General features: G+C 66.6%; 2 protein-coding genes across 4 annotated transcripts in view; both read left to right on the top strand.

Moving 5' to 3' along the window:
• KNDC1 (kinase non-catalytic C-lobe domain containing 1) overlaps positions 1 to 7,369 on the top strand; it is a 37,387-nt gene extending 30,018 nt beyond the window's left edge. For 2 of the 3 annotated variants that reach the window (XM_051839415.3, XM_089313771.1), the window contains 10 exons: positions 893 to 1,006; positions 1,420 to 1,567; positions 1,652 to 1,831; positions 2,437 to 2,643; positions 2,912 to 2,994; positions 3,096 to 3,246; positions 4,232 to 4,354; positions 4,434 to 4,493; positions 5,072 to 5,229; positions 6,259 to 7,369. In XM_051839415.3, coding sequence (XP_051695375.1) covers positions 893 to 1,006; positions 1,420 to 1,567; positions 1,652 to 1,831; positions 2,437 to 2,643; positions 2,912 to 2,994; positions 3,096 to 3,246; positions 4,232 to 4,354; positions 4,434 to 4,493; positions 5,072 to 5,229; positions 6,259 to 6,490 — 1,456 coding nt within the window. In that variant the 3' untranslated portion in view covers positions 6,491 to 7,369. The remainder of the gene's footprint in view (positions 1 to 892; positions 1,007 to 1,419; positions 1,568 to 1,651; positions 1,832 to 2,436; positions 2,644 to 2,911; positions 2,995 to 3,095; positions 3,247 to 4,231; positions 4,355 to 4,433; positions 4,494 to 5,071; positions 5,230 to 6,258) is intronic. The other variant, XM_051839413.3, reaches the window with a different exon arrangement.
• A 1,943-nt stretch (positions 7,370 to 9,312) lies between these two features.
• UTF1 (undifferentiated embryonic cell transcription factor 1) lies at positions 9,313 to 10,656 on the top strand. The gene is made up of 2 exons (XM_051839421.3): positions 9,313 to 9,940; positions 10,024 to 10,656. Exons 1-2 carry the CDS (start codon positions 9,385 to 9,387, stop codon positions 10,536 to 10,538), a joined length of 1,071 nt encoding a protein of 356 aa, XP_051695381.3. The 5' UTR covers positions 9,313 to 9,384; the 3' UTR covers positions 10,539 to 10,656.
• The last annotated feature ends 14,963 nt before the right edge of the window (positions 10,657 to 25,619 follow it).

Below are 25,619 nucleotides of genomic sequence, written 5' to 3'. Positions count from 1 at the left end.
CGCTCCTGGCCACACAACCGGCCACAAGGCAAAAGGGCCGGGCCTCAGGTGGGAGGGAGCAGGGCCTCGGGGAGGGGTCCTGCCTGACTCACATGATGCTGTGCACCATGGAGACCACGGACTCACCTGCCGGGACCCCGACCTGTCCCTATCTCTGCACAGTGGGGAGTGGTGGGGGCATGGAAGCAACCCAGCCCAGCCTGGAGCCACAGGACAGGCCCTGGACCCCAGCCCTGCCGGCCCTGCCCAGGGTCCCCGCGGCCACCTGCCAGTCAGAGCAGGGGGCAGCCAGCAGGAGGCCCCACGCCTGTGGCAGTCCCCCACCCTCGGCTGCACCTGGTGGTATGGGTTGGGGGACCCTCAGACCCAGGTCTCAGCCTCCCCCCACCTGCATAGCAATAACTCACTCAGCTCCAGGCCTCTGCTGTGTGCGTGAAATGTGTGTGGCTCGTCGCACTGTGGCACACCTGTGTGTGACATGTTCGTGAGCCTGGCACCCCAGAGGAACTGAGCGCTCAGGAGGGGCCTCTCCAGCTCTGCCGGCCTGGTGTGCTTGGCCTTCGCAGGAGCTGTGTGGTCCTTGGGCCCCACCTGGGAGTGGGTGAGTGACAGAGCTCCTGTGTTCCTGGGGGACACCTCCCCCCTGGTGTCCCCCTCGCCATGCTGTCGGTCCCTGGGACCCAAGGACGTGAGCCTAGGCACTCCGGATTTTGGTGTCCACAGCGGCGCAGGACGCCCAGGGCCAGCTGTGAGGCTCTGGAGGCAGAGAGCCAAGCCCCCCTGTCCTGTGGGAAAGGTTGCCCCACCCTCCACCCCCTGGCTCCAGCCAACAACCGGCTGAGGGCAGGCGGCTGGCGTCCACCTCACAGCCCCCTGCCCACCCCTCCTCCAGCAACGCCTTCCTTGAGGGCTACGTGCAGCAGTTCCTCTACACCTTCCGCTACTTCTGCACCCCCCACGACTTCCTGCACTTCCTGCTGGACCGCATCAGCAGCACCCTGTCCAGGTACAGAGCCTCCCACCCGTGCTGGGCCCCGGGCACCCACATGCCCAGGTACAGAGCCTCCCACCTGTGCTGGGCTCCGGGCACCTCTCTGAGCTGAGCCGCTGTAACAAGCAAGGCAGGCTGGCTGGAGAAAGTTGGAGGTGAAAGCAGGGGAGAAGTGGACCTGGGCGGGGGCGGGGTGTCTTGGCAGGGCTGACACAGGCCAGAGCAGAGCAGGGTGCAAGGTGTAGCCACCTGCTCTGGGCCTCCCTGGGCTGGGGTCAGGAGTCAGGTGCGGGGACACAGGGGCGCCCTGGCTCTGCTGGACTTCTCCAGGCACCCCCAGCCCCCCTCACCACCTCCGTCTAGGGGAGAACTCACTGGCTGCCCCCAACCCAGTGTCCTGGGCTCAGACCTGCCCCGTCTGCCTCCAGGGCCCACCAGGACCCCAGCTCCACCCTCACCAAGATCTACAGGCGCAGCCTGTGCGTGCTGCAGGCCTGGCTGGAGGACTGCTACACCGTGGACTTCACCAGGAACACAGAGCTGCTCCGGCAGCTGCAGGACTTCCTCTCCTCCAAGGTGACCGCCGTGCCCAGCGCCACCCCAGTACCTGGGCCCCCGGCAGGCCCAAGAGGCAGCAGTGACCTCCGTGCCTCTGTCTAGATCCTGCCCTTGGATGGCTCTGCAGAGCACCTGCTGGGCCTCCTGGAGGTGGGCATGGACCGGCGGGCTGAGGGCGCCCCCCGGGGCATGGACCTGGAGGACCCCAAGGAGGCCGAGGAGGACACCAGCCCCTTCAACGCCCTCTGTAAGAGGCTCTCAGAGGACGGCATCTCTCGGAAGGTGGGGGCCTTCCCAGGGGAGGGCCTTCCTGGACAGGCGGGTGGGGTCCCCTAAGCCCAGCCTTGACAACATGGTGTGCACATGCACAGACATGGTCACGCATACACATGCACCTGCCATACAAACACATGCAGACATGTGTACAGTGGGACACACACATGTGCAGATATGACCCCCACTACACATGCACCTGCCACACACCGACATGCTCAGACACATGCAGGCGTGCGCATATGTGCACAGGACATGCTCACACATGCATGTGTAGATATGACCACACATACACAGACACCTGCCATGCACACCCACAGACATGTTCACATGCACACAGGACACACTGGTGTGCATGTGTAGATATGGTCACACATGCATGCACATGTGCAGACACACGTGCAGTGGGACATGCTCACACACGTGAGTTCTTACGTGTGCAGACACACCCAAGTGCACACATGCACTCCCCATTCCCTCAGCCCAATCCCCACCCTGCAGGGAGGTGGCCGTGCTGGGTGGCTGACCCCAGCCCGGGACAGCCTGGGGGGGGAGGGGGCTGTGCCCTGGCAGAGGCAGGCTGCCCCGCCCCACCCCCACCCTGCTCCCCGCAGGGTTTCCCCTGGAGGCTGCCCCGGGGCAATGGGCTGGCACTGCCCCAGCACAAGCGCCGCCCCTACAGCATCGCCTCGGCCCTGCCCAAGCCCTGCTTCTGCGAGGACTTCTACGGCCCCTACAGCAAGGCCAGCGAGAAGGGCCCCTACTTCCTGACCGAATACAGCACCCGCCAGCTGTTCACTCAGCTCACACTGCTGCAGCAGGTGGGGGCGCAGGCACAGGGTCCTGGGTGCTGCTCCCTGGAGGAGCAGACAGGCGGTCAGTCCAAGGGGGAGGGGCTGCACCCCAGCCACACAGCAGGCAGGGCAGGGGAAGCACCTGGGGAGGCCTGGCCAGAGCAACTCAGGTGGGGGGGGCACCCTCAGACCAGTGATTGCAGGGATGACCCCAAAACACCCCAGTGCCCCTGGACCCTGCCTTGACCAGGGGCCTTGGGGACGGTGGCCTGAGCGTCTCCTGTGTCTCGGGCAGGAATTGTTTCAAAAATGCCACCCTGTCCACTTCCTAAACTCACGGGCCCTGGGCGTCACGGACAAAAGCACAGCCATCCCCAAGTGAGTGTCCCGGCACTGCCCCGGGTCGGGGGGAGGCCTTGGGGGACCCTCCCCAAGGGAGAAGCCTGGGCCTCGCCGACCCCGGGCGCCCTCCCTTCCAGAGCCAGCGCCTCGGAGCCTCTGTCGGCCAAGCCCTGCAGCTTGTTTCTGTCCAGCTGCCCCCAGGACAGGTACCTGCTGCAGCTCCTGAGGCACGCGGACGACGTGGGCACCTGGGTGGCTGCTGAGATCGCCACCAGCCACACGCCCAAGGTCGGGTGCGGGGACACTGCCTGGGGCCGGGCGGCGCTGTCTCCCCATGGGCAAAGCTGAGCCTCGGTGTCCCCACCCACCCACCCAGCTTCAGCCCCCAGGGCCTGTTCTAGGCTCTGTCATCTGGGCCCCCAGGACAGCCACTGACAGACACAGTGACTCACACAGTCCCACGGATGTGCAGTCACTCAGCCGCCCACACACTCACAACCTCTCAGCCACACTCACAGCCCCTCCCCCACACTCACAGCCTCTCCCCCACACTCAGCCCCTCCCCCACACTCACACTCAAAGCCTCACCCATAGTCACACTCACAGCCTCACCCACACTCACAACCTCTCAGCCACACTCACAGCCCCTCCCCCACACTCACAGCCTCTCCCCCACACTCACACTCACAGCCTCACCCACAGTCACAGCTGCCCACAAGCACTCACAGTCATTCACACCGTCACACAGGGCTGGGTGGGACGTGCTCCCATCCCAGGACCCCCTCCTGTCCCAGGCTGGGATCTGAGACCCCAGCTCCCCTCCTTGAGCTCCGTGGCCATCCGGGTCCCTGTTGCCTCCCCACTTGTGCCTGCCGTGGGTCCTTGGCTCGTGCATGAGGTCAGGCTCCAGCCCTCCATGGGGCCCAATCCCAGGATCTCCCAGGTCCCAGAGGCCTTGGGCAGGACAGGGCACCCAGCAGTGGCCCAGGCACCCGCTGCCCCTGCCCCTGGCGCAGGGGGGGCCATGGCCGTGCACCTGGCCTGACTCTGCTGCTGAGGGTGCAGCTGGAGCTCTTCTCAGATTCTCCCTCCGCCTGAGCGCTGCCCTTTTGTCGTCCACCCCAGCCCTAGGCCACCTCTTCAGAGCTGTGTCCACCCCAGCCCCAGCCCCGCCTGCCCTGGACCCCAGTCCTGGGCCGTGGGGCTGCCCGACGGGGTCTCGGCTGCTCTCTGCTCGGTGCAGGCTGGGGACTCGGAGCCGCTCTCATTGCAGCTGCAGGTGAACTTGCTGTCCAGGTTTTTGCTGATTGCGAAATCTTGCTACGAGCAGAGGAACTTTGCCACAGCCATGCAGATTCTGGGTGGGCTGGAGCACCTGGCCGTGAGGCAGTCCCCTGTGCGTCCCCGGGCTGCGGGCAGGCTGTGGGCTGGGACCCCCGCGGGGCCTGGGCGTCTCACCCGCACTGCTGTTTCAGGCCTGGAGAATTCTCCCTGCCAAGATGGCCGAGATCATGGAGGAGCTGAAGGCCGTGGAGGTACTGGCGCCTGGCGCGTCTCGGGCACCAGCGCCCACCGGGCTCTGCACCCCCCGGGGCTCAGGAGGCACAACCTGCCTCGTGGCAACCCTGCCACTGTGCACAACGCAGGCCAGCGTCTCCCAGCCGAGGTGCCCACCTGCCGGGTCGTGGGCCTCGCTAGTCCGACTCCCCAGCCCAGCCCAACCCAGGGGCCCAGGGAGCAGGGAGCAGGAGGTGCTGTGTGAAGTGGCCCAGGCCTCCCCGCTGACCCGGAGTGCAGAGACCCCTTGAGGCCAGGCTCTGTGGGCGGGGACAGGGGGCACCTGCCCTGCTCTGGGCCCAGCGCTGGGAAGGCAGTGGGTTCTGAGCGAGGGCAGACGCTTCCCGCTTCCCGCTTCCCGGTGGCTGTCAGTGCTCACTGGCGCCAGCATAGGTGTCTGGGCGTGACCCAGTCAGCAACTGGGAAACACTGTGGGCTGGACACAAAGCCAGCAGCTGGGCTGCCCTGCACAGCAACACAGGCGCAGGCCGGGGCTGGCCGGGCCGAGTGCTGACCAGACCCCATCTCTCCCTCGCCTGTGCCCTGGGGGCCCCAGGTCTTCCTGAAGAGTGACAGCCTGTGTCTCATGGAGGGTCGGCGCTTCCGTGCCCAGCCCACCCTGCCCTCTGCCCGCCTCCTGGCCATGCACGTCCAGCAGCTGGAGACGGGCGGCTTCACCATGACCAACGGGGCCCACAGGTGGAGCAAGCTCAGGTGAGGAGGGGGCCCAGGGCAAGGACCCCACACTCCCAGGGCCCAGGGCAAGGACCCCACACTCCTGGGGCCCAGGGGACCTCCCTGCTCTGAGATGCAGGCATCCCTGCACTGGCCAGTGCGGGCCCAGCCCCCTGGCACCACATGGACCCTGCTCTTCCCTCTCAGCGCCTTTCCCCTGCCCGGCACAGCTGGAGCCCAGCACACAGGGAAGGCTGAGCGGACAGCACCAGAGGGCCCTGGCACTCAGCTCTGCCTACAGAGGCGCTCGCTGGGCCAGCCTCTCCCTGGGCCCAGGCTGTCCCACCTGCGCCTACCCCCTGCTGCTGTAGCTCCTCCCCATCATCCACCCCAGGAGCAGGTGCTGGCTGCTGGGGCCACGGCCTTGCCTGGGGAGCGAGGCCCAGAGGGTCCCCGTGCTCAGAGCAAGGCCCCTTAGTCATGGCGTGAACACGCTCTGCTGAGAGGCCCCTGCCGGCAAAAGGGGAAGCAAAGGGTTAAGGCCGTGCCATCAGGAGGGGCAGGGGCGAGGGTGAGGCGAGGGCTCAGGGTTAAGGCGCTGTGGCGAGGGGCCAAGGCGAGGGCTCCACTGCGTCCCTTACTCTGCACCTGCAAGTGTGTACAGCTCCGTCCTGCAACAAACCTGATGCCAGTCTGGATGCCAAGGGGCTCGTGGGGGGGGGGCTCCGCTGAATTTCCAAGGACGCCCATGGCAGGTGCCCCTGCTTTCCAGAGAGACGGCCCTGGCTGTTTGCCAGTTGCCACACCAGGGCTGGGAGCTCAGCTGGGCTCTGTGGGATGCGCCCTGGCGGGCCCCCCCTGAGCTGCAAGCCCTCAACGGCTGGCACTGGCGCGGCCGTCTTGGTGTGGAGTGGGGTTGGGCAGGCCGCGGCCGAACGCGAGCTGGGGCCCTCCTTGTGACGCGGCCCCCAGAGAGGGTGTGGCTTCGGTGGTCCCAAGGCTGGAGCTCACCGGGGCGGCGCCGCTGCTGGTGCCGTGTGCACACTAACCTTCCTCTCCCCCATGAAGAAGCATAGCCCGGGTGGTGAGCCAGGTGCACGCCTTCCAGGAGAACCCCTACACCTTCAGCCCCGACCCCAAGCTGCAGGCCCACCTGAGGCGCAGGATCGCCCGCTTCAGCGGGGCCGACGTTGCCGTCTTGGCCGCGGACAGCAGGGCCAACTCGCTCCCGGTGCCCAGCGAGAAGCACGCACGGAAGATCCAGGACAAGCTCCGCAGGATGAAAGCCACGTTCCAGTAGCTGAGGACAGGGTGGGTGGGGAGGGGCGGGGCCAGGAAGCACAGGGCTCCACACCCATTGGATGCTCTCTTAGAGAAGTGGCTGTCAATCAATTCTCCAGTGACCCCCACCTGCCACGACCCAGGGATGTAAACTGAGCTGCAAAAAAAAAAAAAAAAAAAAAAAGGAAAGAAAGAAAGAAAAGAAAAGAAGAGGTTGGCCCTGAACCCACACAAGGCCCGAAGCCCCTGCCAGGCCACCTTTCCCCCGCCCCGCCCCCTTGCACCCCAGCTTGGAGCAGCTCCCAGGGCGCAGGGGCCCTGCTGCACCTGAAGGGAGTCGGGTGCACAGCAGCTCCAGACCCACCTCAGGGGTCCCCACCGCCTGCCGCAGCCATGCACGAGCCCGCGCCACCCTGTCCCCGCACGCGGCTCCCACATACCCGCATCCCGTCCACCGCCTCTGTGGCACCAGACCCTTCCAGGAGGCTCATGGCCCTAAACAGCCGGTGCCATACGTTTGCTCAGATTGGAGTTCCAGGGCTGTGGAGGCAGCACCGTGTGTGTGATGGATCTTAAGGGACTTGCCTGGTCAGATCCCTCCCTGGCCCCTGCACCAGCCCTGCCCAGCCCAGCACCAGTGGGACAGAGCACTGAACGCTGGCCTGCGGGTGTGCAGGTGCGTGACGGGCAGACGCGCGGGGTGTGGGAGGGGCTTGGAGCCCTGCAGCACCCACAGGACAGGCTTTTGTAAGAGGACTGTGTCCTGCTGACCGACTCCCACCTCTGGTGCCCAGCACAAGTCAGCGTTTCCCATGTGACGGGGGAGGGACCAGGCTTTTGGCTTCACCACCGCCTGCATGGCCCCCATGTCACACAAGGTTTTAAATAAATCCTCCCAGACCAATGCGTGTGGGCCCGTTCTGTGGTCCTGGTGTGAAACGTGCAAGGGGGCGGGTGCTTGGCCAGGTGACACCCTTGGTTACACCTGCACCCCCGTGGCACCGAGGAAGGGCCAGGTCCCATCAGGAGCCCCCGGAGCCCCAAGCTCGCAGGCTGCTCCAGGGACCACCTCAAATGGCCCAGGGGTCAGCGAGACACATGCCAGTCACCGATCCGCACTCTTCTGCCCTGACTCTGCCACCCCCAGTCCCTGGCTTCCCGCAGTGTGGCCTTGCCCCAGCCTGGGCCAGCTCTGGAGGAGCAGGCAGGCTGGGGACACTCCTGTACGGGCTTGGTCACCCCCAGGAAAGGACTCTGACCTGGCCCTCTGGGGCTGACGGGCAGGCACGGGCTGAACCTGGCGTATACACAGTGGGAAGTCCCTGTCCATCTTCTGGGACACCCAGGGGCTGTGTGAGCGGGCAGCTTAGGGCCACCCCCACCTTTAAAATCAAGAAGACCCCAAGTCCTCAGCCACACAGGCAGGGGTGTCCTCCATGGCCCTCTGCTGATCGGCGGTGTTTTTTGGGGGACCTGATCCCTGCAGCCCCCCATTACCCCAGGTCCCCACCCTGTGCAGTTCTCGTCCAAGGAGATGAGCCCATGGGTGAAGCCACTTGCATGCGGCAAGTTTCCGGTGCAGGGGGCAGGGTGAAGAGAGCAGTGCCGCCTCCCAGCCCTCGCCCCTTAAAAAAGGCCCGAGCAATTCCCCAACTGCTCAGAAACAGTGCCCCAGGCGCCGGAGGGACCCAGGCAGCCAGTCTCTGGCCCCCACGGCTGGCTGGCCAACAATACCGGAGATTAACAAGAGGTCAGTTACATGAAGTTAAAGTGTTGCAGACTCCACTTCCTGTCGGCCGCAGCAGGGTTCCACCCCTGCCCACCTGCCAGGGAGGTTTCCTGCTGCTTCTGCTGCTGCTGCTATGGCCGAAACTCAGGACAGGAAAGACGGCCACCAATTCTCCCTATGGCCTTCTGAGCCGCCCCCACAGGGGTCAGATCTGCTCTAGACCATATCGACAGGGATTCCAAGGGATGCTCACCCCAGAGTCCAGTCTTGCCACCTGCACACAGGGGTAGGGGACCGCCCGCTTACATGCTCCGAGAGCACCTGGTCCCGCCCAAGTACCGCAGTCAGCGCTTCTGGGAAGCTCCGCGGCCAGGGGTTTCAACACCAAGCAGCAGGAGCGCTGGGCCGCTGCCAGGGGAACCCCTAGCTGCCCCCAGAGCAGCCGAGCGCGGCACCCCGGCAGGGAGGGGCGCGCCCGCGCCACTGGGGGTGGGGGTCCCTGTTCCGTTGCGCATTCAGGACCCTGTCCTACTCCTGTCTCGGCCTCCGTGTTTCGCACGGTCTGCAGCCTCGGCGGCAGATGGAATTTCCGCAGCGTGCATGTCACCACCGAGGCTGTGCATCGACGCCAGCCCCAGGTGCCAGTCACGCCTTGCACACCGCACTCTTGTGCGGTTGCATAGCCCGCACCGGCGCCCCTCCCATCGCAGAGAACACGCCAGAGCGCAAGAAGACGCTAAGGGGTCGGTGAGCGCCCTCCCCACGACGGGCGGGGTCCCGCAGGTCAATGCCTGGAGGGGTTAAAGGGCACGGCACATGCGTAATAACGGAGTGGTCCTTAGGGGTCCCGCGCAGGGGAGCGCATCCCGCCGCGCTTCGGTCCAAGAGATTTAATTAAAAATCACCAACTCCACGGTTTTGCAGGTGCTTCCCCGTCGGACCCCGTCCCGGACAGGGCTTTGCTCTCCGCAGTCGGGGCCCGGGACGCCAGCGCACGCCGGGAGTCCAGCCCGGCGCAGGGGGCGGGGCGGGGCGGGGCGCAGAGGCGGGGGGAGGGTCGCGCAGACCCCGCTCGGACCGCCGGACGCGGCTCAGGGCGTTAGAGCGCGTAGGCGGCCGGGCGTGCCTGCTTCGTCTCTTCCCGCCGCGGCTCCGATCGCCGCGCGACCCGGCCCGGCCCCGGGATGCTGCTCCGGCCCCGGCGGCCGCCGCCTCTGGCGCCCCCCGCGCCGCCGTCGCCGGCCAGCCCCGACCCCGAGCTGCGGCCGGCCGAGGACGTCCCGGGGACGCCACCCGGACGGCCCGCCTCGCCGGACGCGCTGGCGGAGCTCGGGGCGCCCGTGTCTCCCGGCTCGGCCAAGCGCACGCCCTGGAACGCGCGGGAGACGGAGCTGCTCCTGGGGACGCTGCTGCAGCCGGCCGTGTGGCGCTCACTGCTGCTGGACCGCCGCCAGGCGCTGCCCACCTACCGCCGCGTGTCGGCCGCGCTGGCCCGGCAGCAGGTGAGGCGCACGCCCGCGCAGTGCCGCCGCCGCTACAAGTTCCTCAAGGACAAACTCCGCGACGCGCAGGGCCAGCCGCCCGGGCCCTTCGACGCACAGATCCGCCAGCTCATGGGGCTGCTGGGGGACAACGGGCGCAGGCGGGCCCGCCGCCGACCCCCCGGCCCCGGGCGCCCCCAGCGCGGCCGCCACGCGGCCCCCGCCGAACCCACGCCCGTGCAGGCCCTAGACGACCCAGGTAGGCGGGGGCCGAGGGGAGGGCAGAGGGCCGGGGCCCGCGCACGCGGGGGTCCCCGAACCGACCACGCGCTCTGTTCCCAGGCGCCACGCCGCAGACATCCGCCCGCGACCCAGACGTAGATCCCGCCTGGACGCTCAGGTTCAGCCCGGTCGCGCCGAAGTCCTCGGACGCCGCTCGCGCGGCCAACTCCCCACCCGCACCAGACTCGCCGCCTGCGCGCGTCCCGACTGCCTTCGCCGCCTGCGCGCCCGAAACCGGCCGCGCCGAGGACCACGCGCCCCTGCCCGCCCCCGAGTCCCCGCCGCCGGCTCCAGACCCCGGCCCGGAGGACCGGGGCTCGCCGCCCGCCAGCCCCCAGCCCCGCACGCCCCCGCGGGCCGCCGCCCCGTCGCTGAACGCCGCGCTGCTGCAGACCCTGGGGCACCTGGGCGACATCGTGGCCGTCCTGGGCCCGCTGCGCGACCAGCTGCTGACGCTGAACCAGCACGTGGAGCAGCTGCGCGGCTCCTTCGACCAGACCGTGTCCCTGGCGGTGGGCTTCATCCTGGGCAGTGCAGCCGCGGAGCGGGGCGTCCTGGGCGAGCCCCGCCAGTGAGCCTGGGGACCCCGCCCTGGACCTGGCTGTGTTCAATAAAAACATTGTTTCTCGGACTGCATCCTGTGCGTGAGCCGCCTGGCAGTGGCCCCTTGCGGGACGTTCCACAAGATCAGGCCAAGGTGCAGATGCCCGGGGCCTGGGGAGGGGCTGGGGGTCCGAAGGTGTCGGTGCCCTGCCTGTGGCCTCCCAGAAGCCCTACCAGAGCCTTGACCGAGGTCGATCCGGGGCAGTGTAGACCGCGGAGGTCCTGGGGGACTGGGTGGGGAGCCCGCAGGCAGAGGACCTAGCCGAAAACGCCCAGGGAGCTTCCCCAGCAATGGCCCAGGGCCCCACCCCGCCCGCGGGGCAGGGAGAGGCTGTGTTGCTGCGGCGGGGCGCCCGGGAATAACAATGGGGGCTCTGGGGCTGCAAATCAGCACCATCCGGGCCACCCAGCTCGCCCGAGGCGGGGGTCTTGTCCCCTCACGCCTGAGGAAGAACAGGTCTGCTGGAGGTGGGGGGGACGAGCGCCTGCGGCCAGGTGTGGGCCCCGCCCTGAGGTCTTCAGCCCCACACCCGCTCTGGGAGGTCGGGGACGTTGGGGGAGGAGTCTAGCCCGGTAACTGGAAGATTCTGCCTAGCTGCAACCTGGCTCCTGGAGCCCGCCCCAGACTGGGAGGAGGGCACTGCGGGGTGGGCCCCCGAAGGTGTCCTGGGGGGAGGGGCCCGAGGAGAAGCCCCTGCTTTTCGGCCCACGTGGTATCTGGGCATCCCCGGGCCCTGCCTGCTGACCCCCCGCCCTGCACTGGTGCCCTTGCTCACCAGGCGCCCTCTGGCCAGCAGCGGTGGAGCCTCCGCCTGCAGTGCCGGGATCCTGTAAGGGTGCTGGTTCGAGTCCCAGCTGCTCCTCAGATCCTGCTCCCTGCCGTGGCCTGGGAAAGCCATGGAGGATGGCCCCAAATCCTTGGGCCCCTGCCCCCATGTGGGAGATTGGAAGAAGCTCCTGGCTCCTGGCTTCTGCCTGGCCTGGCTCTGGCCACTGGGGAGGGAACCAGGGGTGGAGGATTCTCTCTCTCTAACTTACTTTCAAATAAATTTAAAAAAAAAAAAAAAATCTTTGCAGCATGCACAGCCGCTGGGCACCTGAGCCTTCTCACTGGGGCGGGTCTCTTGTCCACGGGTTCACTCCCCAGAGGTCCACCACAGCTGGCGCCAGGAGCCTGCTCTGGGTGTCCCAGGTGGTGGCCGGGGCCCAAGGACCTGAGCCCTTGCTGCTGCCTCCTGCGTCCGCGCAGACCCCCGCCCGCCATCTTGTGCAGCTGGTTAGGCGACCACCCACGCCTCACCAGTGGGGCGTTTGTCAGTGGTCACTGTGTGCAGTTCCAGCAGCCGCTGATCTCAGATTCCCAAGTGGCCGCAGCCCCACCCCTGTGGGCCCACCTCGGACGCCCTGCCCTTGCCGCTCCCCACCTAGGAGCTCTGGCGCCAGCCGGGTCCGCTGAAAGCCCCCACCTGTGTCCCGGACCCCCTCGTCCCGGGCCAGCACCCGCCCAAGGCGTGGGAACAGGGGCCATCCTGCCTCACCCTTCCCCCCTCCCACACTCTGGCTGGGTGGAGGGGCAGTGGGCGGGGCCCAGCTCAGCTTTTCCCAGGTATTCACATGGGTTCTAAGAAAATACTTAGGGGGCCGGCGCCGCGGCTCACTTGGCTAATCCTCCGGCCTGCGGTGCCAGTACCCCAGGTTCTAGTCCCGGTTGGGGCGCAGGTTGCCCCTCTTCCAGTCCAGCTCTCTGCTGTGGCCCGGGAAGGCAGTGGAGGATGGCCCAAGTACCTCTCTCTCTGTGTCTAACTCTGCCTGTCAAAAAAAAAAAGAAAAAAGAAAAAAATACTTAGGGGCTGAAGCTGCGGCATAGTGGGTACAGTGCTGGCCATCCTATATGGGCGCTGCTGGTTCGAGTCCTGGCTGCTCCTCTTCCAATCCAGCTCTCTGCTATGGCCTGGGAAAGCAGTTGAGGACGCCCCAAGTCCTTGGGCCCCTGCACCCACGTGGGTGACCCAGAAGAAGCTCCTGGCTCTGGATCAGCCCAGCTCTGGCCTTTGTGGCCATTTGGGGAGTGAACCAGCAGATGGAAGATAACTCTCTCTCTTTCTCTCTCCCCTGTAACTCTGCCTTTCAAATAAATAAATAAATAAATCCTTTTAAAAAATCTAAATGTTAAACTTAATAATCACCTTATCAATTTGGAAGATATTTCCTAGAGGTTTGTTTTATTTATGAAAGGCAGAGACAGAGGAGGAGAGGGAGAGGCTGCCGCATAGCCCAGGGCTGGGCCAGGAGCTGCATCCAGGTCTCCCACATGAGTGCAGGGAACCCTGCACCCCCCAGATGCACTAGCAGGAAGCTGGCTCAGATTTGGGGCAGCCAGGACCCCCCTGCCTACCCCGCTGCACGAGACTCCCCTTCAGTGAGTTCTGCTGACAAGGTGGCAGGTGCCATCTCCTGGGTGGCCTCGTCCCGACTGCCAGCGCCTGTCCTGGGCTCACTCTGACCATGTCACCTGTGTTGTCCCCACAACCAGCAACCCCATCCTGGAGCTGTGCTCGAGCCCCTGCCCCTGTCCTGAGGGTCCCTAGCCCCCCACCCCCAGGCTGTGAATTCTTTTCTTCCCTGATGGACAGTGCCCTCGATCTGCTGGCTGCAAAGAGCCGACCCCAGGACTTCAGGACCCTGCCCCTGCCCGGCCAGCTCTCACCCTGCCTCCTGGCTGTCTGGGCCCCGGGGGCTTCCAAAATGCTCATCATCTTCTGTGATCTGCATTCAGGACTTCCTCTCGGATGCGATAGGTAATGGCTGCCTTCCCCTCGCTGGCCAGGGTCCAGTCCCCCGCCCAGGCCTGTGGACAGCTACTGCCCCATCCTGCCTGGGCCCGAGGGTGGGGACGCCTTGGGTTAGCTGTGCTTGGGGTTTGTGTTTGGACCCCGGGCGGGGGTCTTTCACACCTGTGTTCTCTGGTGTCTTCCCAGGAGGTGTTTCCTCCCCCTCAGTCACTTGTGGTTGGTCCTGCAGCTCTGTTGCCCCAGCCCCAGCCCCAGCCCCAGCCCCAGCCCCGGTCCTGGCTGCCCCCGGGCCCTGGGCTCTCTGGGTTAACTGGCCCCAAGGCCAGGGACAACAGCAATTGCAGTCAGCAGGCACCTGAGCCGCCCAGGTGGGGGCGCTGTCCCCTAGCGTTTGCAAGAGCATGACAGCCGGGTCTTACTCTAGTCAGGGTTCAGGGCGCTTAGCCCCCAGCCCTGTGCTGCTGCCCTCTGCAGCGCTGTGTGGAATGTTCCGGAGCTGCACTGTGCGGTTACTGTGCCTTTAAAACGTGGCCAGTTTCTCACTGAACTGCAGTGAGCTCAGGGCTCCAGGAGGGGCCCTCAGTCTTACATAAAATTCCACTTTCATCTTCCTGCTGCGAGTTGCCTTTAAGGTTTTTGTTTTAAAAGACTGAACTTGGGGTCAGCACTGTGGTATAGCCAGTAAAGCCGCCGCCTACAGTGCCGGCATCCCATATGGGCACCAGTTCAAGTCCCGGCTGCTCCACTTCTGATCCAGCTCTCTGTTGTGGCCTGGGAAAGCAGTGGAAGCTGGCCCAAGTGCTTGGGCCCCTGCACCCATGTGGGAGACCCAGAAGAAGCTCCTGGCTCCTGGCTTCAGATCAGCGCAGCTCCAGCCGTTGTGGCCAACTGGGGAGTGAACCAGAGGATGGAAGACCTCTCTCTCTCTGCCTCTCCTCTCTCTGTAACTCTGTCTTTCAAATAAATAAACAATTCTTTAAAAAAGATAAACTGAACTTGCTATTTATTTGACAGGCATGGTGACAGAGAGAGAATGTTCCATCCTTCGGTTCACTCCCCAATGGCTACAATGGCCGGGGCTGGGCCAAGCCAAAGCCAGGAGCCAGGAGCTTCTTCCGGGTCTCCCACGTGGGCGCAGGGGCCCAGCACTAGGGCCATCTTCTGCCGCTTTCCCAGGACACAGCAGGGAGTGGAAACTGAAGATTTGGTGCCCTGAGGGAGGGGAAGCTCCTCCCACCTGCCCCACCGGCCACCTCTGGCTCCCCCTCGCCACCTCCGGCTCCCCCTCGCTGGACCGGCTGCCCAGAAGCAGCTGCTCTGGACGCCCCCTGCCCTCCAGCACCTGGGCCAGGCGTCCAGCGCCACGGGCATCCCAGAGGTGGAGGAGCCCGCCCCTGGCACGCCTGGTAGGTCTGGGTGGGGGAAGGGACTTCCCTGTGCTGGGTGGGGGTGGAGGCCTTGAGGAGGCTTTGGACTGAGCACTTCCCCTTGGCAGCAGCCTCACAGGCTCCTCCTCCTCCTGCCCTTTCACCCTTGACCCTCCGCTGGGAGGGCCCTTGCTGGTCCCGGGCTGTCCATCACCAGAGCCTCTGCAGCTTGTTTCCAGGGTAGGGCTTGGTCCCGGGGCTCGGTTCCCAGGGGTGGCTCTTCGCCCCCCACCCCAGCAAGGCCAGGTGCCTGTCCGCTCAGCCAGCGGCCCCTTGTGGCCCACGTGGGGGGCTGGGCAAGTTCTGCGCAGCCCCGGAAGGCCCCAAGACTGTCCCACCCTGTCCTGCTGCCCTCAAAGTGTCCGGCTTCACCTGTCGATTCCCATCAGAAGTTCCAGGTCCAGTTCTACAGCGGCAGCCTTCCCTACTGTTGCCATGGGGCCCCTCAGGGGTCACCCAGTGGGTGCTCGGCTCCACCCCCATCTCCTGATGTGGGCGTGCAGAGGCTCCTGGAGACAGCACGCTGGGCCTCTCTGGCCCTCGCCTGGTGTCCTGCGCTCATCTGTCTGTCAGGGCTGTCGGGAAAGCTGGATTGGAGAAGCCCCGAGCTCACACCGGCACCGGAGGCTGGGCCGCCCGCGGCAGCTGGACCGGCAGAGCCGTTTGTGCATGGCCCAGGCCCAGGGCAGTCATTTCCGAGACTGGGCGCCCGGTCCAGGTTCCGGCAGCGTCCGTGGGTTCCTCAGCCTCCAGCATCCCAGCTGCAGCGCTGAGGTCTCAGGACACCGTGAGGAACCCGAGACCACGCCTGTGGGAAGCTTGGGCAGACAGCCCTGTGGGCACTGGACTGGGCTGCCTGCCCCCCTCAGGGCTCCTCTCTCCCTTGGCTCTGCCACCACCCGACTTCTTCTTCTGGGTCGGACACAGGCGAGCCTGTTACACAATGGTGACTGAACACACACGCACGCACATGCATGCTTGCAGACACGCACACGCACACCCAACACCTGAGGCCCCACTTGACCCTGACCTCCTTAAAGGCCACCAGCCAGACCCAGGCTCTCGGGGTCACACATGGGGTCACACACGGGGTCACAAGTGGGGCCCCCTGTCCATGGCGAGGCCTTGGCAACCGGCGCTCTCGTCCCCATCGACGCCGCACGTTCCCGCGTGCACACAGCATCGCCACGTCTTAGACCCAGAATGGGAAAAGAGAAGACCTGGGAGGATGAGCACGTGAAGATTTCCTCGCATCAGAATGGCATTACGAGGCACCACGTGCAGTGGCGTGACAGCGTCGGTGGGGTGGGGCCCACGCGCGCTTCTGCCTCTCCCGGGGCTCACACGAGGGGGCCATGTGGGGGGCTTTCCCAAAGAACGGGCAGACTCGGAGCAGCGCCGCCCAGGACCTGGCCAGCGGGACAAGACGAGCCACAGGTGACCCCACCCACAGGCCCAGCCCCTCCCCGAGGCGCGTGGTCTCGGAACCCCTCGCTATGCTGCACCCGCCTGAGCCCACGAGGTGGAAGGCGGCCTGTACCCCGCCACTGCCGAGGGAGCCATGCAGGCGGCCCTGTCTCTGTGGCAGCTGTGTCAAGACGGCACCGCCTGCTCCGCCTCTTCCTTCCCGGTCCCCGCGTCTGAACCGCCTGCTCCTCAGAGCTGTAGAGAGGGCCTGTGGAGGGGCTTCCAGCACCCCCGGGGCGTGGGAGCCCTGGGGCTCAGCGGAGGGGCTTCCAGCACCCCCGGGGCCTGGGAGCCCTGGGCTGCCGGCGGCTGGTGCAGACGCAGCTCGCGGAGGCACAGGTGCGGCGGGGGTGCCGTGCCAGGGTTGAGCATGGAGCAGGTTCCTGTCCCACCTTGACCCTGTCCTTACACAGGACCACAGGCTGAAACGCGCCCTGTCGGACGCCCCTACTCCCCTCTGCACACTCCCTGACTCTGCCCGCCCCCCGGCTCCCGTCCTGGGCTCCAGCCTGCAGTGGTTGTGCTCTTGGGCACTCCTGCCGGACCCCAGGCTCTGGTGCTGCCCCCGGCTCCTTCCTTCCACAGGTGCCGCGTGGGCCTCGTGCTGTGCCCCCTCACAGAGCCTGGAGGCCACCTGCACGCCCTGGGACCAGCCTTGTCCTCCGGACCCTGGGGCCTGTGTCCCCCGCCCCAGACCAAGGCTGCCTTCTGAAGTGCGTCTTGCCAGGTGCCGGTGGTGCTGGCCTGTGCCGTGTGCTCCAGCATGTCCTGGCGTGTTCCGGGAGGCCATGTCCCGGCGGGCGCCATGGCTGCTGGCCTGCAGGTGAGCCGCGCAGCCTGCCTCCTTCACAGATAATGACCTCAGGGTCGGTGAACAGCCCGGAAGACAAAGGCCCTAGGCTTGCAGGCAGGGGAACCCGCAGGGAGCCCTGTCCAGGACTCAGCCAGCACGGGGCTGCCCTCGCTGAGGGGCAGGCGGGGCTGCCAAGGGCCTGATGCCAGCAGCCTCTACCCAGACAGCGTCCATGTGCAGATGCCCAGGAAGCAGCAGGAGATACGGCCGGCCCAGCACCCCCCAGGAGCCGAGTGGCCCCCGAAGGTCGCCGGGGAGCTGCGCAGCAGGCACGGCCAGGCCTTGGCTCCTGCACTGTTGGAGCGTTGGCCGTGGAGTTGGTGATGAACCCTCAGGGGCCAGCGGCCACCGTGTCCCGTGTACCTCGCCTGGGATCACTGCCTGCCTTCTCTCTGTTCCCTGGCCCTTCTGGCCCTGGGTCAGCTCTGGCCACAGGTGGACACAGCCGGGACAGGACCTGCGTGGAGTCCCCAGGCCTGGTGCCCTTGGGTCTGTGTCCAGTTCGCAGGGGACTCGGGCTGCCCCCGCCCCCGAAGGCTGGGCTGGGAGAACAGTGGGGACTGTCCTTGGTCAGAGACCACGGAGACAAAACAGCAAGCCCTGAGCCAGACTGCAGCCCCAGGCTACCCCTGGAGTCGGGCCTGCTGTCGGGGGCCCAGGTCTGATGTGACAGGAAGTCACTGGGGCCGCAGGAAGTTACCGGGCTCAGGCCCTGGCCGGCCCTGGCTGCCTTTCCAGTGCCACGTCCATGCCCCCTCCCCCTTCTGAGTCCAGGGACAGTAGGGGGCAGAGGCTTCCTTAAGGCCCTGAAGGCAGAGGAGGGGCCGCCCTGTGCTCCCCAGGTGCCAGCCCCAGGACTGGCCACCCAGGTCCTTCTTCCTCACAGCCGGGTGCCAGCCTATCACTGCCCAGGGGCCGGGGCCAACACTGGGACATCAGAGCCTGGAACCCGGCCCCCAGGGGACGTCAGAGCCTGGAACTCGGCCCCCAGGGGACGTCAGAGCCTGGGACCTGGACCTGGAGCTCGCCTTTGAGGCTTGTCTGGCCTGGGCCCCAGATGCCCTTCTCATCAGCCTGGGAGTGGAAACTCCCTGCTGCCCTGCTGGGATCCCTAGACCCACCCCCGCCATCCCTGAGATGGGACTGACACCTGCACTCCCGAAGTGGCCTGGTGCTGCCACCACAGCCGGGACTGGCACAGAGGCGGGCGGCCTGGTGACCTCTCCACCTGCAGTACAGGCAAAGGCCGGGGCCAAGGGGCAGCCAGGAGCCTGAGGAAGCCATGGTCCCCAGAATTGTGGCTTTTCCGGGTCTCTGTCCCAGCCCAGGGGCTGCACCCCTCAGCCGGCAGGATAAGAGGGCAGGGAGAGCGGGTCTGGAGCCCACCAGGCTGCCCCTCCCCTCACGCCCGGCCCTGGGGCCCCTGAGAAGCTGCACAGCTATGACACGCATGTGTCGTGGTTATCGCTTTGGCATGGGGTTGCTGTGTCTTGCTGTGCCCTCAGGCCTCAGCCCTGGCCCCTGGGGGTCTGGGGTGTGTCCCCCCCAGAGCAGGAGGCCTTGGGGGACTGGGCTGCCATGATCCCAGGCCCCTCCCACCTAGAAGCCCCCACTCCCATGGCTGTCAGATGAGGAGGGGCTGAGAGGGGTCAGTGGCCTGGGAGCAGCGCCCCCACACTCGCAGCCACCTTTGACCTGTGTCCACCCCCTGGCCCGTGTCATCGGTTCCCACGTCTGTCCCCTGGGGTGGGGTCCCCAGGACCGCCCCTCCTTCCCGACCATAGAGGAAAAAGCGGCACAGCAGAGCGGCCCAAGAACTGTTTATTGTCAGTGGGAAGCAGTCACTGCAGGGCACAAATTCACATCGGTGTCTTCGTGTCCCACGGCGTCCCTCGTCCCCCGGCTGCGCAGCCAGGTCCCTGTGGGCAGCTCTGTGGCCTGCGAAGGAAGCTTCCCAGGAGGGAGGGGGTGGCCTCCCCAGTAGCTGCCCCGACACTATCCCCCGACCCGCAGGGGCCGCCCACACTCCCGGCCCACCCCCCATCCCGCATCCTCGCCCCGCGGTGCAGCACAGCCTGGTCCCCGGTGGGTGGAGGCGGCTGTGGCTCCATTTTCCCATGCTCTACACCTCTTTAGGCCAGACCCTCAAAGAAGTATATGCATAGGAAGACGGAGCCACGCATGGGCCGGGCTGCTCCTGCTGCTGCGTCCTGCACCGGCCCAGGCCCGCTGGCCAGCAGGCACCGCCGTCCTGTGAGTGTGAGGAGGGACCCAGCCCAGCCTGGCCTCACCTGGGGTCCAGCCTCCGGGCAGCCAGCTCCGCGGTGCCTGGAGCCGGGCGGCGTCAGTGTGCGCGGCGCCTTGGGTTCTGCTGCTGCCGGCCCCGCGCCCCATTTATACGCAGGGGAGACCTTGGCCCGCGGCCGTCACGTGTGGTCAGAGGGCTGCTCCGTGCCAAGGACCCCATTCCACCCCCGCACCTGCAACATTGGGGCACAAAGACCTGCTCTGAGCAGCACCAGAGCCAGCACAGCAGGTGGGGGGCGGGGGGCGCACGGGGCAGGGGCTGCCAGCCTGGGAACTGGGCCGGGCCGGCCCTGGCTGGCCGCCTCCAGGACGCTTATCTCCTGCTGTCTTCCTGCGTGCGTCACCGGCCAGGGTGCAAGGGGCAGCGCCGGGGACTCGCTCCCAGGGAGGCCGCCCCTCCCGAGCCTGCCCAGCACAGCCCTGCAGTGTCTCTGCACCCCAGGCGGCCCCAAGCCGGGATGGAGCTCCCAGCCCCAACTCCAGGGGGGCTGCCCCCCTCAGCCCTGGCAGCTTCTGTCAGGACAGTCGGGGCCCAAGAGCCCACCCGGGCACAGGCCTAGGAGGCTACACTGCCCCCCAGGATCCTGCAGCACTGGGGGCCCCTCAGAGACGGCTGACCGGAGAAACACACAGAGCAGCCTCCCAGACAGGCAGGCACAGAGGGAAGGCAGACAGGTGGACAGACAGGCAGATGGACAGGCAGACAGACAGATGGGCAGACAGACAGGCGGACAGATGGACAGACAGGCATATGGACAGACAGGCAGATGGACAGACAGAGGGACAGGCAGACAGACAGATGGACAGACAGGCAGATGGACAGACAGGCAGGCAGACAGACAGATGGACAGACAGACAGGCAGATGGACAGACAGGCAGACAGATGGGCAGACAGAGGGACAGGCAGACAGATGGACAGACAGGCAGATGGACAGACAGAGGGACAGGCAGACAGACAGATGGACAGACAGACAGACAGATGGACAAACAGGCAGACAGATGGACAGACAGAGGGACAGATGGACAGACAGATGGGAAGACAGATGGGCAGACAGAGGGACAGATGGACAGACAGACAGATGGGCAGACAGACAGATGGACAGACAGGCAGGCAGGCAGAAAAGCTCCCATCTCTTCCCCGGGCCCAGGGCCTGGGCAGGGCAGCTGAGCTCTCGTAGCCCCAGTCAGTGGGTGACCCTGCTGCCCGGGGGGGTGGTCCCTGGGGGCAGGGGACGTCAGCCCTGCAGGTGCCAGGTGCAGGTGGGCTGGGGAGCAAGGGCTCCTGTTCCTCTGTGGGGGACAAGGGTCTCAGTGTCACCCCCACGGTGCCCACCCGGCCTCGCCCTGCGGGTGGTCCCGGGAGGGGCAGCTCCGTCCCTGCAAGTGTGGAAGTCCGCGCCGGGCAGTGAAGGCCAGTGGGTCCACTGGGGCCGGGGCCCAGCCTCAGGCCATGAGGAGGTCCTGCTCCCTGGTGCAGACACGAGGCGGCCGCCACACTGGAGCCCTGTGCTGCCCTCCACCCTCTGGTGGACACCGCCGCCCCTGCCCCGTGCCCTGGATCAGCTGAGCTGTGTCTGTCCACGAGTCCCATGTCCTGTGTCCATGTCTCACCCACCTTGGTGGGGGGATGGGCAGCATGTCCATCTGGACAAAGCCAGGCCCCTCTGATGAGGGAGGGGTGTGGGGAGGCCAGGAGACCATCCAGGGCCCCCCAGTCAGCCGCAGCCCTTCAGGGCGGGGCTGAGCCTGGGCCCTGGGCAGGAACTGCCCTCTGACCCCTGCAAGCTGCCGTCAGGGCCACGGGGCCGTGTGGACAACACCGGTCGAGGATGGCCCTGCAGAGCCAGGATCCGTGGGTGCATCCAGGGGCCGCCAGCCACCACACTCTCCTCCACTAGGTGGGGTGGGGACCAAGGCCTGTGGGACCCGACCTCCTGCTGGGGAAGCCACCTCACAGAGGAGGGTGGCAGCCCCGAGAGTTCAGCACACAGCACACATTTAACACACACAGAGCACATGCTCACACATACAACACATGCTTATAACCCACACACAACACATGCACACATAGCACATGCTCACACACAACACATACTCACACACACTCACGCACACAGCACACGCTCTCACCCACGGGTGGCTCCATCCCCTGTGTCTGTGAGCCAGGATCCCAGGGTCCCGGCTGAGGGGCCCCACTCTCCCAAACACTGAAGCGGGAGAGAGGGTGCCAGGATGAGACTGACCCCTTCAGAGCCCCCAACCCCGTCCTCCCCTTGCCCCGCATCAGCCCCTGCCCCAAGACTGTCTCTCAGGCAGAGAAGCAGAGGAGGGGGGGGGAGGGTGAGAGACAGGGAGGGAGGGAGGGAGAGGGGGAGGCCTGGACCCCAGGCAGGCCTCAGCTCTCCCCTCTGTGAGAGGACACCAGGCCCAGGGAGGGGCCGGCACTGGGCACTGGGGAGGGGGCCGGAGCTGGGTGGGGGCAGGGAACTGTCCCGGCCTGGGGAGGGGAGCTCCTGGGGTTCTGTTTGGGGAGGACCGGGGACACCTGCTCTGCTGAGAGACGTCCAGAGCCCAGCCCTGGGAGCAGAGCCCCAGGCCCCGGAAGGGCAGCCTCCGCCCGGCCAGGGTGCAAGAGCAGGGCGGGGGCAGAGGGGGCCCCGCGGGCACTAACCTCTCCCCCCCAAGTGCTGAGGCCCTGGGGCCTGTAGCCAGGCCACCCCAGGACCCCAGATGGCCCTAGCACAGCCCAGCAGGAGCCCACAGGGTGCACAGGGCCCTGGGCTGGGTCCTGCAACCCGCAACAGCAAAGCCTGGGCTCACACACACGCGTGTACACACACACACACACACCCCGCTCAGCAGCCAGCCGGGACCCCTGCGATAAGCAGTGGCCTTCAGGCTGCTCCTCCACCCCCGCCCTGGCTGGGCAGCTCCCTGCAGCTGTCTTGGAGCCTGACCAGGCTCAGCCCCAGGGCGGCCACAGTTAACCCTTGGTGGTGTCCCCGGGTCTGGTCCCCACAGAGTGTGGCTGGTGCTCCTGTGTTGCACACACGGACACCATGCCTGCCGTGTGAGACTGGGCCCTACTGCGACACAGGGGATCAGCTTCATTCTGCCCTGCACCCCAGCCCTGTACCTCAGCCCTGCACCCCAGCCCTGCAACCCAGCCCTGCACCCCAGCCCTGCACCTCAGCCCTGTACCTCAGCCCTGCACCCCAGCCCTGTACCCCAGCCCTGTACCTCAGCCCTGTACCCCAGCCCTGTACCCCAGCCCTGTACCCCAGCCCTGTACCTCAGCCCTGCACCCCAGCCCTGTACCTCAGCCGTGCACCCCAGCCCTGTACCCCAGCCCTGCACCCCAGCCCTGTACCCCAGCCCTGCACCCCAGCCCTGTACCTCAGCCCTGCACCCCAGCTCTGCACCTCAGCCCTGCACCCCAGCCCTGTACCTCAGCCCTGCACCCCAGCCCTGTACCCCAGCCCTGCACCCCAGCCCTGTACCTCAGCCCTGCACCCCAGATCTGCACCTCAGCCCTGTACCTCAGCCCTGCACCCCAGCCCTGTACCCCAGCCCTGCACCTCAGCCCTGTACCCCAGCCCTTCACCCGAGACCAGTACCCCAGCCCTGCACCTCAGCCTGCACCCCAGCCCTGCACCCCAGCTCTGCACCTCAGCCCTGTACCTCAGCCCTGCACCCCAGCCCTGTACCCAAGCCCTGTACCTCAACCCTGTACCTCAGCCCTGTACCCCAGCCCAGCACCCCAGCCTGCCCTGCACCCCAGCCCTGTACCCCAGCCCTGTTCCACAGCTCTGCACCTCAGCCCTGTACCCCAGCCCTGCACCCCAGCCCTGCACCCCAGCCCTGTACCCCAACCTGCACCTCAGCCCTGTACCTCAGTCCTGCAACACCAGCCTGCACCCCAGCCTGCCCTGCACCCCAGCCCTGCACCTCAGCCTTGCACCCCAGCCCTGTACCCCAGCCTGCCCTGCCCCCAACATTGTACCCCAGCCCTGCACCCCAGCCCTGTACCCCAGCCCTGTACCCCAGCCCTGCACCCCAGCCTGCCCTGCACCACAGTCCTGCACATCAGCCCTGCACATCAGCCCTGCACCCCAGCCCTGTACCCCAGCACTGCACCCCAGCCCTGTACCCCAGCCCTGCATCCCAGCCCTGCACCCGAGCCCAGTACCTCAGCCCTGCACCCCAGTCCTGCACCTCAGCCCTGCAACCCAGCCCTGTACCCCAGCACTGCATCCCAGCCCTGTACCCAAGCCCTGCACCCAGCCCTGTACCCCAGCCCTGCACCTCAGCCCTGCACCCCAGCCCTGTACCCCAGCCCTGCACCTCAGCCGTGCACCCCAGCCCTGCACCTCAGCCCTGCACCTCAGCCCTGTACCCCAGCCCTGCACCCCAGCCCTGTACCCCATCCCTGTACCCCAGCCCTGTTCCACAGCTCTGCACCCCAGCCCTGCACCCCAGCCCTGCACCCCAGCCCTGTACCTCAGCCCTGCACCCCAGCCCTGTACCCCAGCCCTGCACCTCAGCCCTGCACCCCAGCCCTGTACCCCAGCCCTGTACCCCAGCCCTGTTCCACAGCTCTGCACCCCAGCCCTGTACCCCAGCCCTGCACCTCAGTCCTGCACCCCAGCCCTGTACCTCAGCCATGTACCTCAGTCCTGCACCTCAGCCTGCCCTGCACCCCAGCCTGCCCTGCACCCCAGCCGTGTACCCCAGCCCTGTTCCACAGCTCTGCACCCCAGCCCTGCACGCCAGCCCTGTAACTCAGCCCTGCACCCCAGCCCTGTATCTCAGCCCTGCACCCCAGCCTGCTCTGCACCTCAGCCCTGCACCTAAACCTTGCACCCCAGTCCTGTACACCAGCCCTGCACCTCAGCTCTGCACTCCAGTCCTGTACCCCAACCCTGCACCTCAGCCCTGTACCCCAGCCCTGCACCCCAGCCCTGCACCCCAGCCCTGTACCCCAGCCCTGTACCCCAGCCCTGCACCCCAGCCTGCCCTGCACCACAGTCCTGCACATCAGCCCTGCACATCAGCCCTGCACCCCAGCCCTGTACCCCAGCCCTGCATCCCAGCCCTGTACCCCAGACCAGTACCTCAGCCCTGTACCCCAGTCCTGTACCTCAGCCCTGCACCCCAGCCCTGTACCCCAACCCTGCACCCCAGCCCTGTACCCCAGCCCTGCACCTCAGCCCTGTACCCCAGCCATGTACCTCAGTCCTACACATAGCCTGCCCTATACCCCAGCCTGCCCTGTACCTCAGCCCTGCACCCCAGCCTGCCCTGTACCCCAGCCCTGTACCCCAGCCCTGCACCCCAGCCCTATACCCCAGCCCTGCACCTCAGCCCTGAACCCCAGCTCTGCACCCCAGTCCTGTACCTCAGCCCTGAACCCCAGCTCTGTACCCCAGCCTTGCACCTCAGCCCTGTACCTCAGCCATGTACCTCAGTCCTGCACCTCAGCCTGCCCTGCACCCCAGCCTGCCCTGCACCCCAGCCTGCCCTGTACCCCAGCCCTGCACCCCAGCCCTGTACCCCAGCCCTGCACCTCAGCCCTGCACCCCAGCCCTGTACCCCAACCTGCACCTCAGCCCTGTACCTTAGTCCTGCAACACCAGCCTGCACCCCAGCCTGCCCCGCACCCCAGCCTTGCACCCCAGCCCTGTACCCCAGCCTGCCCTGTACCCCAGCCCTGAACCCCAGCCTGCCCTGTACCCCAGCCCTGCACCCCAGCCCTGAACCCCAGCCTGCCCTGCCCCCAGCCCTGTACCCCAGCCCTGTACCCCAGCCTGCCCTGCCCCCAGCCCTGTACCCCAGCCCTGAACCCCAGCCTGCCCTGTACCCCAGCCCTGCACCCCAGCCCTGTACCCCAGCCCTGCACCTCAGCCCTGCAACCCAGCCCTGTACCCCAGCCTGCACCCCAGGTGCCCCTCATCCTCTCCTGGGCCAGGATCCATCCAGCTGTCCCCCAGGGGCAGTGCAGGACCTGCCCATGATGCCCCTCAGGGACACGAGGCTTGGAGCTCAGCTCCCCCGCGGTGCTGTGTGAGGTGTGTGGTGTGTGGTGGGGGGCCTTTGTGGGCTGTGGGGGGTGTGGGCTCTGTGGGCTGTGTGGGGTCTTTGTGGGCTGTGTGTGGTGTGTAGGGTGTGTTTGGCTGTGCCGAGTGGGCCTGGCCCGCAGACACAGGC

The sequence above is a fragment of the Oryctolagus cuniculus genome, chromosome 15 (assembly GCF_051225735.1).
Source record: "Oryctolagus cuniculus isolate XC-2025 breed Fujian yellow rabbit chromosome 15, ASM5122573v1, whole genome shotgun sequence".
Classification (NCBI taxonomy): domain Eukaryota; kingdom Metazoa; phylum Chordata; class Mammalia; order Lagomorpha; family Leporidae; genus Oryctolagus; species Oryctolagus cuniculus.
The sequence above is the reverse complement of the archived record's forward strand: the minus strand, read 5'-3'. Positions and strand labels throughout refer to the sequence as shown.